Raw genomic sequence first — 13959 nt, forward strand, 5'->3', positions numbered from 1 at the left:
CCGATCGTGTCCGCGTCAGCGAGGTGATATGCAAAAAGAACATCAGGACGCTGAAATGACTCGCTAAAAATGTTGAGCCATACCCTTTAATCGCAGCTTAAGTGCCGCCCGAATTTTTATTTAATTTTGTTTTGACGACAGTGTTCAGGAAAACAACCACATGTTAATTGTCGGATCAAATTACCAATGACACAAGCGGCCATTCTGGCCGCGGAGCAATCGCTACCAGTAGTACTGCCGCCACACTTCGTCAGGTTGAGCCACACGTGTCCTGCCTGAGCTATTAAACTCCTCAGGTATGTCATATTGCTCATCGTGCTGTGGAGTTGTCGGCGTGGACACTGGTTGGCCAGTAATGCATTACAACGCGACACATGTATGCAAATAAGTGGAATCATAGGTGTGCCTTTGTCACAGTCGCATCACGGCCCCATTCCTCAGTCAGCCGTTTCATCCATGTTCTACGTCTTTGAGAACATCGACGAATGCACAGGACTCAATGAAATGAAGTGAATCTTTACATAATGGGCGCCAGATCATGAGAGGGCTTCACGACAAGTATCAACATGGAGCAGTCATTTTGAACATGTAGTTGACAATAGTTCTCGTATTTATTTGATCTCTTTTAGAACACTGACAAGGGGAAAGCAAATAAATAGCGCGTGTTTGTAAGTTTGATGATAAAACCCGTCCTCTTTATCTAGATAGTGTTGATTTTTTTCGGCTTGATGGGTCCGTATCGCTTGGGAACGGCGTTGGCGCCCAGAGGTCCCCGAAGACCGAAGCTGGGTACGATGGCGACGTCGGCGCAGTTGCGATAGGTCTCCTGAGGCCCACAGCCCAGTGCCATCTTGCCGTCACCGCAGTCACCCCAGTTGTTCGCTGCACAGAAGAAAAACAACGTCGCTTCACTACCAGATCATTCGGAAATACGAAAAATCCACCTTGGAGGAAAAAATATTAGGAGGGCCCTCAAGCTTCGCCTTAACAGTCGAGGCGATATAACTTTCTGTTCCATTTTTCCACTTTTTATTCATTTTATCCTTCATTTCTTGCCGATTACCAATCCAGAATCACATTACCGATCACGGCCATAAATTACAATAAAAATTACCGATCACATTTACGGATTACCAATCACCAATCACTATCTAGGTTACACTGTACGACACCCTACGCCACTGCATACTCATACACAAGCACACCGTGGCTTTAAGTACAGGAAAGCACCATAACAGCGCCTTTCATTCTGTGCAACTTCTGATGCCTAATTATCGTATTTATAATCTGTCTTATTTAATTACTATTACACACGTTACTAAGTCATACACGGCCGCGCTACGCGTCTGCATGGATTCTGCGTTGTCGACGACGGCTACGCGGATGCCCGCTGTGTTGCCACCTGACGCAGCCTCCACGTCCACGAAATCGTCAGCGCCTCTAGGCCTCCAGCCTGCGCCGTCTTCCGATGCTACGACTTTGGCCTGTGACATGGACTGCTCTACCGCCTCCGTGCCCGTGGCACTCCCTCAAGAAACTGTGCCCGTCGCGCCAGTTCAGTATTCCCACCAAGGGCCGTCACCAGCGTCTGAGCCTCCTCCACAGATGCCTCCCGTGAGTCAAGGCTCTCTTCCGCCTGCTGCGAACTCGTTCCGCGTTACCATCAAGCCTACATTGCGCTTTGATATGACTGCCATCCCTGCCCGGAATGTTCAAGCCACAATTGACCATGCCCTTGGCTCTTCGAACTACTGCGGGTTTGTCGTCCATCGCCCATCGAACACCATCACGGTAAACTTGTCATCCTTGATGGACGCCCAGAAACTTTGCGCAGTTACGCGGATCCCCCTGGATGACAGCAAGCATGTCCCGGTGCAAATATATTTTGCATCTGGTCCTGACACACTCCGCTGCATGGTTTATCATGTCGACAGCACGAGCCCTCCCGAGGAGGTGCGCGCAAATATTCGCTGCTCAACTCATGTTGTACTGCAAGCACGGCCTATGGGTCGCCGGGGCTCATACCTGCTCATCCTGCAAGGCCCGTTGACTCTCCCGAAGTACCTTACCTACTACGGTGCGATCGTCAAACCACAGCCCTTCCGACCTCGTCGTATTTTTTGCTATCACTGCCACAAAGAAGGACATATGCAAAATACCTGCCCTAATCCAGCAGCTGTGGCCGACATGAATGAACCAACAGCTCATTGTGCCCTGTGCAAATCGCCGGACCATGACATTCGCTCCCCCGCTTGTCCAAAGAAGAAGCAAGCGAAGAAGTTTCACAAGTCGCCTGCAAAAATGGATGTTCCTACAAGTAATCGCTTTGCAGCTCTCGCATGTGACGACAACGACTTCCCTGAACTTCCTTTATCTGATCCTGCTGCTCACCATATGTCTCCTCGCCAGCGTACATATGCACAAGCGGCTCACCTTCCCGGATCAAATGGTACGCCCAAACGTCCAGTGCATCCATCACATGTGGATACTACAGATGAAGACACAGCTTTAGACAATGCAATCGCGGAGGCTCGCCGCCGACTAGACGAACTCACCCAGCGCCGGGAACAGCGTCGTTCTCAATCCTCTCGAAGAATTCTCATAACTCGGGAGCAATCATCAGAGGAATCACCTAGGGTAAGCACTGGCCCACAATCAGGTGCCGACCACCTGTTAGCCGTGACTACCCCGACAGTGGACAAGATATTAGCGCTGATGAAGCAGGTGACATCCCTCATCGTGGAAGCTCTTCGGCCTCGTCATGGATAGCGCATCATCATCGGTGGTGGTGCAGTGGAACTGTCGCGGTTTCGCTAATAAGGCCTCTGAAGTGAACATCCGCCTTCGCGACGGAAAGCTGAGGGCATGGGCGTTCCTACTGCAAGAGTATAATGCACTCCCACGCCTTTCAGGTTTCTGCGCATACCATTCACCATCTATCCCTGATCGCGGTTGCACCGCCTCCTCCCTCAGCCCAGGTAAATCTGCAATTTATATTCACAGTTCAGTTCCGCACACACCGCTCGACCTTTCACGGTGGTGCAACACACGTCAAGAGGTTGTCGCCCTTCTCGTAAAACCTGCACGCACACCCCTTATTCTAGTTTCTTTTTATAGTCGTCCTGGCTCCGCATCTCCCAATCTGGGATGGGTTCGTTTTCTACGTTCTACCCACTCGGGTATCCCTATTCTAGTTGGCGGTGACTTCAACGGCGCACACACTGCGTGGGGTTACCCATCGGATTCCTCAAGGGGTTCACACATCCAAGGGAGCTTTTCAGATCATTCCTTTCAACTTTTAAACCACCCGAATACTTCTACCCGCCCACGAGGTGGCCCGTATTCACCTGATTTGACTTGGTGGTTAGGCCCCGGTAACCCTCGTTGGGCTGTTGATTCTGATACTTGGGGTAGCGATCACAGCCCTATTTTTATCTCCCTCACGCCTACGCGTCTACGGAAACTACGCCGCACTGTACGAATAACATCATGGGATTCTGTGCGCGCAGACAATCATTTATCTACATTCAACCCCTCTTCAGCATTGTCTACTCTATCTGATGTTCTCGCTACTCACACTATTACCACTACTGTAAATGAAGATGACCCAAACCCGGACATACATCTCTTGAATCTGTGGGCTCTTCGTCGCCAGGCGGATCTTTACGCTACTCGTCACCCCGATGACCCTTCGGCTCTTCCTACTCTTCACCGCGCTACCGCACGGGCGCGGCGCTATGCAAAGTGGCTAGGCAGGCAACGCTGGGCTGCATGGTGTGCCCGCCTGTCCTCTACGCAGGGCAATCGACATCTTTGGAGAGTGTTTCACGCCATGGAGCGCCCTTCTCAGGTTGCAGATTACACAGAGAGCATTCGCCTCGCGCTAAATGTGAATGAGGACACATTTGCACAACAAGCGGCCCGTCAATTTTTTCCAAACCATGACTGCACCGCTACGTCTCTACCTGACTTATCGGTAACAGAGCCCCCCGATGGGATTACTTCTGACCTCACCATGGCAGAGCTGCTGGCCTCCATTGACCGTTTAAAAACTACTACTACTCCCGGGCACGACGGCATACCTAACTCCTTATTCCGTAACTTGGAAGGGAGGGCTTTGGAAACCCTTCTTGATACTTTTAACGAAGTGTGGCTTTCTGGCGTCATGCCGGGAGACTGGAAGCATTCTATTGTGGTTCCAATCCCCAAGTCAGGTCAGCCTCCAGTATCTCTCTCGGCCCTTCGTCCAATTTCCCTTACCCCTACCATCTGCAAGCTTTATGAAAAAATTCTAGCCGCACGCTTATCATGGTGGCTGGAATCCCATGATTGTTACCCAGATTCCCAAATTGGTTTCCGCCCACATATTGGAACGGAGGACGGCCTTGCTACTTTGGCTGCTGACGTGCTTGACCACTCTCCACAGAGTCACCTTGTACGAACCGTAATCGCTACAGACATAACAAAGGCATATGATAACATCCTTCACTCTGCTATTCTTGCCTCCCTTCAAACTCTTGGTCTCCCTCACCGGTTCCTCCTCTCCATTCACGCCTTTTTAGCAAATCGAACCTTCAGCGTGCGTGTCCACGGAAAGCCCTTTGGTAATTTCACTTCCAATAGAGGAGTGCCGCAGGGCTCCGTTCTCGCCCCCACATTATTTAATGTGGCTTTAATTCCTATGGTTCGAGCCCTAGAGACCATCCCTTCTATCCGCGTGCTTGCATATGCCGATGATATCACCTTGTGGTGCTGTCATCCAGATGCGTCTATTCATCAGTCGGTCCTTCAACACGCGCTGGATGTATTGCCATCTCGCCTCCCACCTTTGGGTCTAACACTCTCTCCTACTAAATCATGTTTCATTCGAATTGGAAATAAAGCCGCCTTACGGAAAGCTCCCCCTTTAAATTTTGCGGTACATAATTCTCTGATTCCTCAGGTAGAAACTGTTCGTATTCTTGGTCTTCTCCTCCATACATCTGGGACTGGCACCCCGTGGCTGACAGCCACCCGTAAATCGGCTCACGCTACTCTAGGTCTGATTCGTCGCATAGCAATGCGCTCTGGTGGCGCACGTGCTCACACGGCCCGCCAGCTTGTGCGCTCTATCCTTCAGCCACGGATAGTATATCAGGCTCAATTTCAACGTCTCACCCGCAGACAGTGGGACTCCCTTGAAGCTATCAATCGTGAGGCTATGCGCGTCATAACATATCTGCCTCGTTTAACACCCATACCTGTGCTACAGGAGTTCGCCCAACTTAATACACTCAGTGAGATCATCGACCAACGGGTGGCAAATAGAGCTCGAAAACAGTCTCTCAAACTTCATCGTTTAAAGACACTTCCACCGTGGTCCTATTGCCAGCTCACTGACAATCGCCCCACTGTTTCCCCGTCGGTATCAGCAGCGTATCTGCCTGAAGGGTGCATATTATACACGGATGCATCTCATTCTGCAGAGAGGGGAGTTACTGCTGTGTATAGTCCATCTCATCCGCATCTCAACTCTCGCGCGACGTATACTGCGGATACGTGCACTCCCCTGGCATTGGAACTTCAAGCCATTTACAATGCCATTGCTTCCCTTCCGCTCGTTCCAACATTCAATACAGTTCACATTTACACCGACTCCCGCGCCGCCCTTAAACAGCTGAAGGCTGTTCGACGAACGTTCCAGATTTCACAATCTATTCATGTGCTCTGCGCAAAGTATCCATGTCCTGTGCGCATACACTGGATTCGCGGCCATTCCCAGGATCCACATAACATTCAAGCGGATGCTATGACTCATCTTCATACATTAGACGATCCGCCACCTTCCCCTCTTCCCCCAGATCCGTTCCTGTCCCACGTTTCCGATTCCGAAGTTCTGCGCCAGCGAACACGCGCTCTAATTCCTCCGTGTTCGCACCCTCTCCCCCGTAGTCTTACTCGGCAGGAGGAGGTATACGTGCGCCGGATTCGGGCAGGGGCGGCTCTGACACCATCTGTCCGTCATCGGTGGCGTGCCAAAGATCTGCAACTACCTTACAGGTGCCCTCACTGTGGCGCTGCACCGGACATATGTGATGTGCGGCACTTGTTGTGGACGTGCCCAGCGACGGCTGCTATCAGAAAACGGCTCCTCAGGGAGGTGGGCCTGCGGTGGAACCGCGAAAGTGACTTCGTGAAGTGGACAATGGACAACCGTTTCATTAACAACCTCTGCGACTACCTCAGCGCAACGGTTCTTCACTCCTTTTAACTTTCAATCCCGTGCATTCCTTCCCCCCTTTCCTTTTTCAACTTATGCCTCATGGCACACTTCTCGAATAAAAAAAAAAAAAGTCATACACACCTCTTCGTTTTGACTTGGTACCCCTCTAACGTAGCGGCCTAATGTTGCTTTATGCTGGCAGGACTATTTAATCTCTGGAAGAGCCGCATGATGGGCCGCCACGCCAAATCTCCGCGGTCGTCGAAATCTTTGTTCATTATGCAATGTGCTTTGGTGCGGGGAGTATTTGCTGCCCTGGCAGAGCCGCCTAGCTGACTCCCCTATCTGGATGCATGTGTGTGCCTCCCAGACTTTTTATGTTTTGGAAGGTGCGGTCGTGCAGGGGTATAGTGGCCTGGTGTTTTGTGGCGTAAGCATGCTCAGATTTTCCTTCTCGGCACAATTTTCATGCAATAAAGCAAAATAATCTAGCTTAGTGGCCTATGCGTTGCGTGCCCGCCTGGCACGAAGAGGGCATGGGCTCAAACCGAAATACCGGCTCTTTCATTTTATTGAATTATTTCTGTATTATGATTTTTAAGAATTCTGAAATTTTTCGAAGTGAAGCAGGACGAGCTCCTTACGCTATTGCTTAAAAAGCTAAGCGCATACTTTGAAAATGACTTGTGGAAGCAGCTGGGATAAACGATCATAGAAGTGCGTACTACGGGCGTGGTCACGCTTTGTGAGTAAAGTTAGGCGTTCAAAAAGGAATCGGCAAAAAACACGGTTGAAGTGGAAAAAGCGACAGGTTAAATCTTCTAACGGTAACTAAGCTGGGAGCAAGAGTTCAAGAACATTACAGGTATGTACGCGAGAGGTGATATGCATTGTGTTAACGTTCCAAAGCAATAATGAGCGAATAGTTTAAAACTAATTTAGGCCGGATCGGATTCCTCTGCTTGCCCTTACGGCGCGCACATAACAAGAGTTTTTGAATTTTACATGTATGTAAATTCGGCCACCGGCGTCCGGATTCGGTACCACGATATTGAGATAAGGAGCGCAACGACAAACCTGAGCATCCACCGCGTCCGGTTATTTTGAAAAAAAGCTTAACGCACTCATACTTTTGTTATTGGTAGCCACATGCGCATATAGTTTAATCAAATAGCCTTGGAAATTACTGGCGATAAGCCATAAAACTATTTCACACCTGTAAATATTTTTCAATTCGACAAACGAAGATTCTGCACTCAACAGTGACTATACCTTTTTCTTTCAATTACAATAGAATTCTGGCTTGGATAAATTAACATTATTTTGGATGTTCCTTCATCTTCATGACATCGCTATGTGGGCATATACACGTTAGAGAGGCACGAACTGCGTGTATTACGCATTGCATTGATGCCAGCAAAAATATCCCAGCAAAAGGAGTCCTTACGTGCAGCTGCATGATTAATTAAATTCTCTCCAATCTTGTCGCTCTCAAGAGCATATTACTAACTGTATATTTGCTCTCTAGCTTTAGCTCTTAGAACGTTACGTATCTCAAGTCTCCAGAAGGCGTAAATAATTGGTGAAAAGAAATGAAAGGTTAATAAATTTATTGCGCTGACTTTGGCTCTGCAGGTAAGTACCATGATGATAAAAACTGACACTACCCCTCTTACTGCCACCTCACTTTGATCCTCAATAACAGGCTCGCTTGAATATCTATTGTTGATGTTCTTCGTTTATAGTTTCAGTTCTACGGTAGCGCATTAAACTTTTAATCGCCGAAATAAATTCCTGGAAAATGTACCAATATCTCCACGTTTCTTTAAGTGTAATAATTTATTGCTTGTACTTCGGATTCTGAAAATATAATACTTCAATATTTTTTATTAGAATCCACACAAAAATTTTTAAAAGATAAAGCTGCCCGTCAGGGCTGCTCTCCCTCGTGCTTTATAGAGGTGGGCACAACGCGCAAAAATGCACTGTTTCTGTCTGATACTACACGCTGAAAAACAATGTAAGGTGCAGAGACGTTGTTTCGCCCTAAAACAATCAAGGTTTCACCATTATTAGATCACGTGCAAACCCAGTGCCTCACCGTCGTCGACGTCGTCGTTGCTCTCGACATCACCTGAAGTTGTTTCCAGCTGGCAAACAACGTCAGAGTCGCTGTCGGAAACACATTAACTGCGCTCCAAAAAGTAGCTCTTTTTATCGGGACATCGGCGCCACTGCCATTGTTCATGTGTGCGTCGCGCCACAAAGAAATGACTGTTGTTAAGCTTAAAACACGCGAAAAGGGCACTATACGTGATTTTTATTGTGGACAAATAGTGCTCTTTTGTGTTGAAAATTGCAAGCTACGCAATTTCCGGCCGTAACCAGCCTTTGACTTTGGGAGCTGCGCAGCATCGGCCCGGCGAGTGTGACTCGTCATTTGCGACACTGGTGTCACCTTCCACGACGAGCCCAGCTCGGGTTTGGCGGTTGAAGGGCTAAGAAGAACAATTCATACCTGGTTTTTTAATTTGTCGGGGGGATAACATATCACAAAAAATGGGGCGTTATTAATTTTCTGAACAGTGGAAACAGGATTTGGCTGCTTACCAGATCTCCAGTGCCATCGCAGGACGCAGTATTCGCAGGTAAGCTTCTCCGGCAGCTGCACTTGGATCATGTAAAGTCCGTTGGCGGCCGTCGGTAGCCGGTATCGGGTCGGTGGATCGTCAGAGTAGAAGAAGGACTTCTGCAGTGAACAGTGCGGAAAAGGTGGGCTCGTAAGGAAGAATTTTTTTATTCATAATAACAGAAACGTCAAGGGCAGCTCGCATAGTTTGACTTCGATACTCAACTTTAACCTCGTCATAGCTACACAACGTCACGGTGGTCATACGGTCACGCACCGTGAACTGAAGGATGGAAAAACAGAAATTAGAGACGGAACAATAAAAGGGATGAAGGCGAAGAACGAATTCGAATTCGAAATACTCGTGTTGTACAACTCACGGACAAATGATGAAATATAGTGCACGAAAGTGACGACTTGTGATATATTGGTGTCTCTAAGCATATACTCAAGATGCGGGTGACGACCTCGGGAAAGTTACCGTTATAACAAAGTAGCGGCTTGCGCAGGATTGGAGCAGTGATAGGAGCTTATGAAAAAACTTCTCTGCTGCAGAGAGCTTGGCATTTGGGCTGGGGACTTCGAACCGTCCTCCTCGTGTCAGAAGCAAGGGCTTGCTCCTAAATGTCCAACCTTGTAAGCTCGCAGCAGCTGATATTTGTTTCTTGATTACAGGCTCTTGATCCTAAATTGCCTAAAGTCTCTACACAGGTACAGTCTTGGTCAAAAGTCTTAAAACCAAAGTGTTCATCTGCTGCGAAATGAATGTTCCTAGAATTCTCCGTGTAGCGGATAATTCATAACACAAGTATAGCAGGAAACTTCTCTACCACAAGAAGAAACCTTCTGCTAGCATTTTAAGGGCATTTGGTCTTTAATATTGCCATAATGGCTCTGTTATGCGGCTGAAGCGAAACGCCTTTAGCTTTAAGACTTTTGGCCAAGACTGTACATATCCAGAAAAGCAGTGGTGCAGGAAGGGGTGGAACAACTCCAGCTTTAGAGGCAACAACTTTATACAGCACATGCCGCATTGTTGGGACACCTTATTATTCTCTCAGTGTATTGAGACATTCAGTGGCGTAGCTATTAGCTACGCAGCATTGGTTTCTCTGTAGCTGCTATCTCGTTACGCATTTTAAAGCTGAATACGCATAGGACTTAGTGAACGGACAATGCACACACACATGCAGGGCTTGCTTCTCACTGTCTATAATGGCTGTATAATTTGTATCGAGCAATAGTGGAAGAATGTTAGTGCAGCTTTTTACAATGCTGCGCCATTTTCTCTTTATGGCCTTACCTTGCGCGTGGGTCCAGTGGCGGTCACCACGGGCAGCAGGTTTCCCTCGAAGCACTCCTCGGTCTCGGCCTCCTCCCACGAGTGCCGGGGACAGAGGGCGAACTCGAAGTGGCCCAGGTGGTTGGTCTCCACGTCCACCACCAGGTCGACGAGGGAGCCGGGCGCGTAGTGGCGCACGGTCACATTGCGCGCGAACACGTTGCCAGTCTCGTGGCGTCTCGGACGGGGCAGAGCGTAGTTGTCGCCACACACGCCACACTTGCCGCCGTTGTCCTCCCACTGAACCTGCGTCACAGACGATTACCCATTGTTTCCAATATTCTTGAAGGCGCTCTGAAGGCAACGCGATCAAATTTTTGTTCTTGGAAAACATCAATTTCATGCTCCTTTATGTACTTTGTGATGTTGGTTCGGCTCCAAAAGACCCCTTTTTTATGAAGAAGTATGTAAAAATACAAAAAATACAACAAATTCCGCTGCTACATTCAAACTTTATATGTTAAGGGGTTAACGGGCTCTATAATGAGCGTTTGCAAGCGAATGAATGTGTATCCCAGCTTTTTTAACGCTTAGGCGAGAAACGGTCCTCAAGTCATTCCTGTTTGCATGCTGAAACTGCTGGTGGTGGCTATGCATGTGTTTCATGTTTTAACCTTTTAATATGCAGAAATGCTTTCAATATCTGCATTTTCGCCTCGCCGTATTCAATTATTTTGCCGCCCGTCCGTCCGCACCGGTGAAAAAACTGCCGGGAAATCAAATACACCGAAAAGTATTATTTTTTTCTCCGGCTTTTGAGTCTACACCCCTTGGGCACGCAGCCGGAGTCACGTATGATGGATTATACAGCTCGACAATCCCTCCGTCTGATCTGTAGAGAAATGGAAGCTACATTTCAACTCGCAGAAATTAATGGTATGTGGTGCGTGTTGAGATACGACGCCTTCAAGGCAGAAACGTATAGCGCAGAAGCCAGAAACTGAGCTATACGGTGTAAACGCTCTATGAACCACAAATAAAGGTAATTGGCCGCATAGATTAATGAAAATTATAAAAAAGGTCTAGATAGGTGAAACAAAAATGGTGAAATGGGGATTTGGGGGAACTTAACTCACTGCCACGAAGTTCAGGGATGAAACAACCTTGGGACAGATATTCTGTCGCCAAGTGGCGACATCAGGATCGCCTTCACAAGCAGCCGGCAAGAGTCGAGAAGCGACAAATATCTCCTAGAGTAGCGTCTCCGGAAATATTCTTGCCTAACCTTCACGACACCCTTGAACGCTCGGGCCTAGAGCAAACTTGAGCAGCGTACATGCAGGTTTTGCTCAAAGCTGAGGTTCAGCGTTTATTCGCGATTGGGGCCGACGGCACGAAATTCAAGCGCAACTAAACGGATGCGTCAAGGTTTCTTCACCGATAACGCTCGGTGTCTATGTGCAGCACCAAACGTGCCCCAGCGCGCATGCGTCCGGAGTTCCCGCTTTGGAACCCGACCACGGCGGCTGCGTTTCGATGGAGGCAAAACGCTAAGGCGCCCGTATGCTGTGCGATGTCAATGCACGTTAAAGATCCGCAGGTGGCCGAAATTATTCCGGAGCCCTCCACTACGGCACCTCTTTCTTCCTTTGTTCTTTCGCTCCCTCCTTTAGCCCTTCTCTTACGGCGCGGTTGAGGTGTCCGCCGATATGTGAAACAGATACTGCGCCATTTCCTTTCCCCAAAGACCAATTTTCATTTGAATCTCATGCATTCCTGTGGTGTTGTAGTTGAGGTGCCGCACGAGCTAGACGGTAAGTTTTCTAGCTAATAAAAGCTTCACTTTTATTAGCTAGAAAACTTATTTTGGGCCGCCTTGTGGGTAGAGTGCGATATTCTATCGATACAAGCGTACTTCAGTTTTATCAACTGAGACATGTGAACTGCAAGAGGCGCTGAGGACGACTTCATTAACTTTTTTTTTTCAGTTAACCTAAACTTTCTTCCTATTTTGTCGTTTTTATTTTGCTTCCTTCCGGCCTCATAAGGTGCATTCGTTAGAGAAATTTGCAGTTGCAGTTGAAAATGGAATATCTTGTCTTGCTGTTGGGTTGAAAGTCGTGACATTTATGTTGATGTAAAGACCATTATCGAGTTCGTCATCGTTCATTATAGATTATAGGTGGTGCAAGCTAGAAGTAGGGTTCGGCGCAGTAAAGAAAATCAGGGACACAGATTTCTTCTAGAAACGGCTGATGGCGAATACACGTCTATCTCACTTTTTTTTCCCATTTTCTAGCGTATAAAAGCATTGTTCTAAATGAAAGTATTCTATTTCGTATTAAAACGCGGTAATCGTTCCACATAGGCAAACTGGGTATATCCTCACTCTCTGGTAAGAAGACGTGCGATGCACAGCGGCAGCTAAATATGATAGTGCGGACTATACTTCGGGAGAATTTCTTTTTTTGATAATGAAGAGAAAGGTAAAGGAGCCGAGCGTTTAAATCTTGGTCCCTCCGACAATAGTTTGGTTGAAGCACGGTCGATTGGAACGTTGCGCGTGGTGCAGTAGCTTCACATTTTTATTGGCGTATAGCTATCACAATCCAAGGTAGATTTGTACAAGCAACGCTGCCCCTCTAAATTTTTTAATCAAGAAATGCGCTTTTCCTGTGACTCTCCAAAGATGAAAAAGATGCAGTTACGACACGAATATGCCTTGCGTAATGGTTGTTAACAGTAAATTATGTTTTAAGACGAAGCTGTTTACTGCACCTAGGAACTGTATTTAACATTCGATATAAATCATTCTTAAAGACACGGACAGGTGAAGGCTACCGATATGCGTGTCTCTCGTGTCTTTCTGCCCGCTTTATATTGAACATGCTTTACTAACAAGCCCAGATCCATAGCTTTCAAAGACTATCCCGCTGCGTAGAAGGAAAGGACCTGTTTTTACACTGAAGCGCTTCTTTGCTACCATTGCCAAGAATTTGTCGTGGAGTGCATCGGCATCAGATTGAAGCCTATGTGGTGACATTCTTGTAGAATAAAGATTTCTTGCTATAATGCTACTAATAAGACATTTTTTTGCGTCGGTGGCCTTCTGACTCACCTTGATACCACCGCAAAAAAGTTCCGAGTCCTCGAAGTTCCGCGGTGTGTCGTAGTTCATGCGCCACATGGCGTTCCTCGCAGGTGGCTCGATGAGCCTTCCGTGCGCTTCGGTTGCGGGAACGTGGCACGTTGCAAGCAGCGTTGTACACAGGAGAACGAGCCTGGAGCTCGTTGCCCACGAGTGGGTGTCACTGCGAGACATCTCCAAGGCGCCTGGCTAACCTGGAAAAGAAGTCGCGCTTGAGATTTACATTCCGTTTAAAACCTGTGAGAGCACCGCAGCGGCGGCCTAGTGGTCTGATAATCCGCCTCACATGCGGGAGGGGCGGGGTTCGGTCCCCAGTGCCGCCAGGTACCCACCGGTGATACAATGGGTACAAGCTTTCCCCTGGTCTTGTGCTCGGCTTATTTAGGGTGAAATGCTTGGGAAATGGGCCTTTGACCCCACCTTTAATAAAGAAAAAATACCTTGTGCCATGGCGCTCTTTGGCCACAGATGCCTTTGTGCCATAAAATGCTCATCATCATCATCATCATCATAAAACCTGTGAGACGGTAGTGTCGCGCTTGATGTCAGTACACAGTACGACAATTAGCTATGCACGTGTATCGCGAAACGTCGCAGAGTAACGCTGTATCCAAAAATAGTTTTTCTGCCATGTTCAGACATTCTGGATAACTTCTGAGTCAAGGGTGCAGTCTCAGATATACATTTTGTTTAACTAC

The 13959-nt window shown here is 47.8% G+C and overlaps 1 protein-coding gene across 1 annotated transcript; it reads right to left on the reverse strand.

Moving 5' to 3' along the window:
* Nucleotides 1-669: 669 nt before the first annotated feature.
* Nucleotides 670-13450, reverse strand: LOC144135374 (uncharacterized). The gene is made up of 4 exons (XM_077668047.1): nt 13232-13450; nt 10135-10419; nt 8813-8951; nt 670-882 (listed from the first exon to the last, which is right to left on the reverse strand). The coding sequence occupies exons 1-4, from the start codon at nt 13433-13435 to the stop codon at nt 701-703; spliced, it is 810 nt and encodes a 269-aa protein (XP_077524173.1). The 5' UTR covers nt 13436-13450; the 3' UTR covers nt 670-700.
* Nucleotides 13451-13959: the final 509 nt, after the last annotated feature.

This window comes from Amblyomma americanum, chromosome 5 (genome assembly GCF_052857255.1).
Source record: "Amblyomma americanum isolate KBUSLIRL-KWMA chromosome 5, ASM5285725v1, whole genome shotgun sequence".
Classification (NCBI taxonomy): Eukaryota; Metazoa; Arthropoda; class Arachnida; order Ixodida; family Ixodidae; genus Amblyomma; species Amblyomma americanum.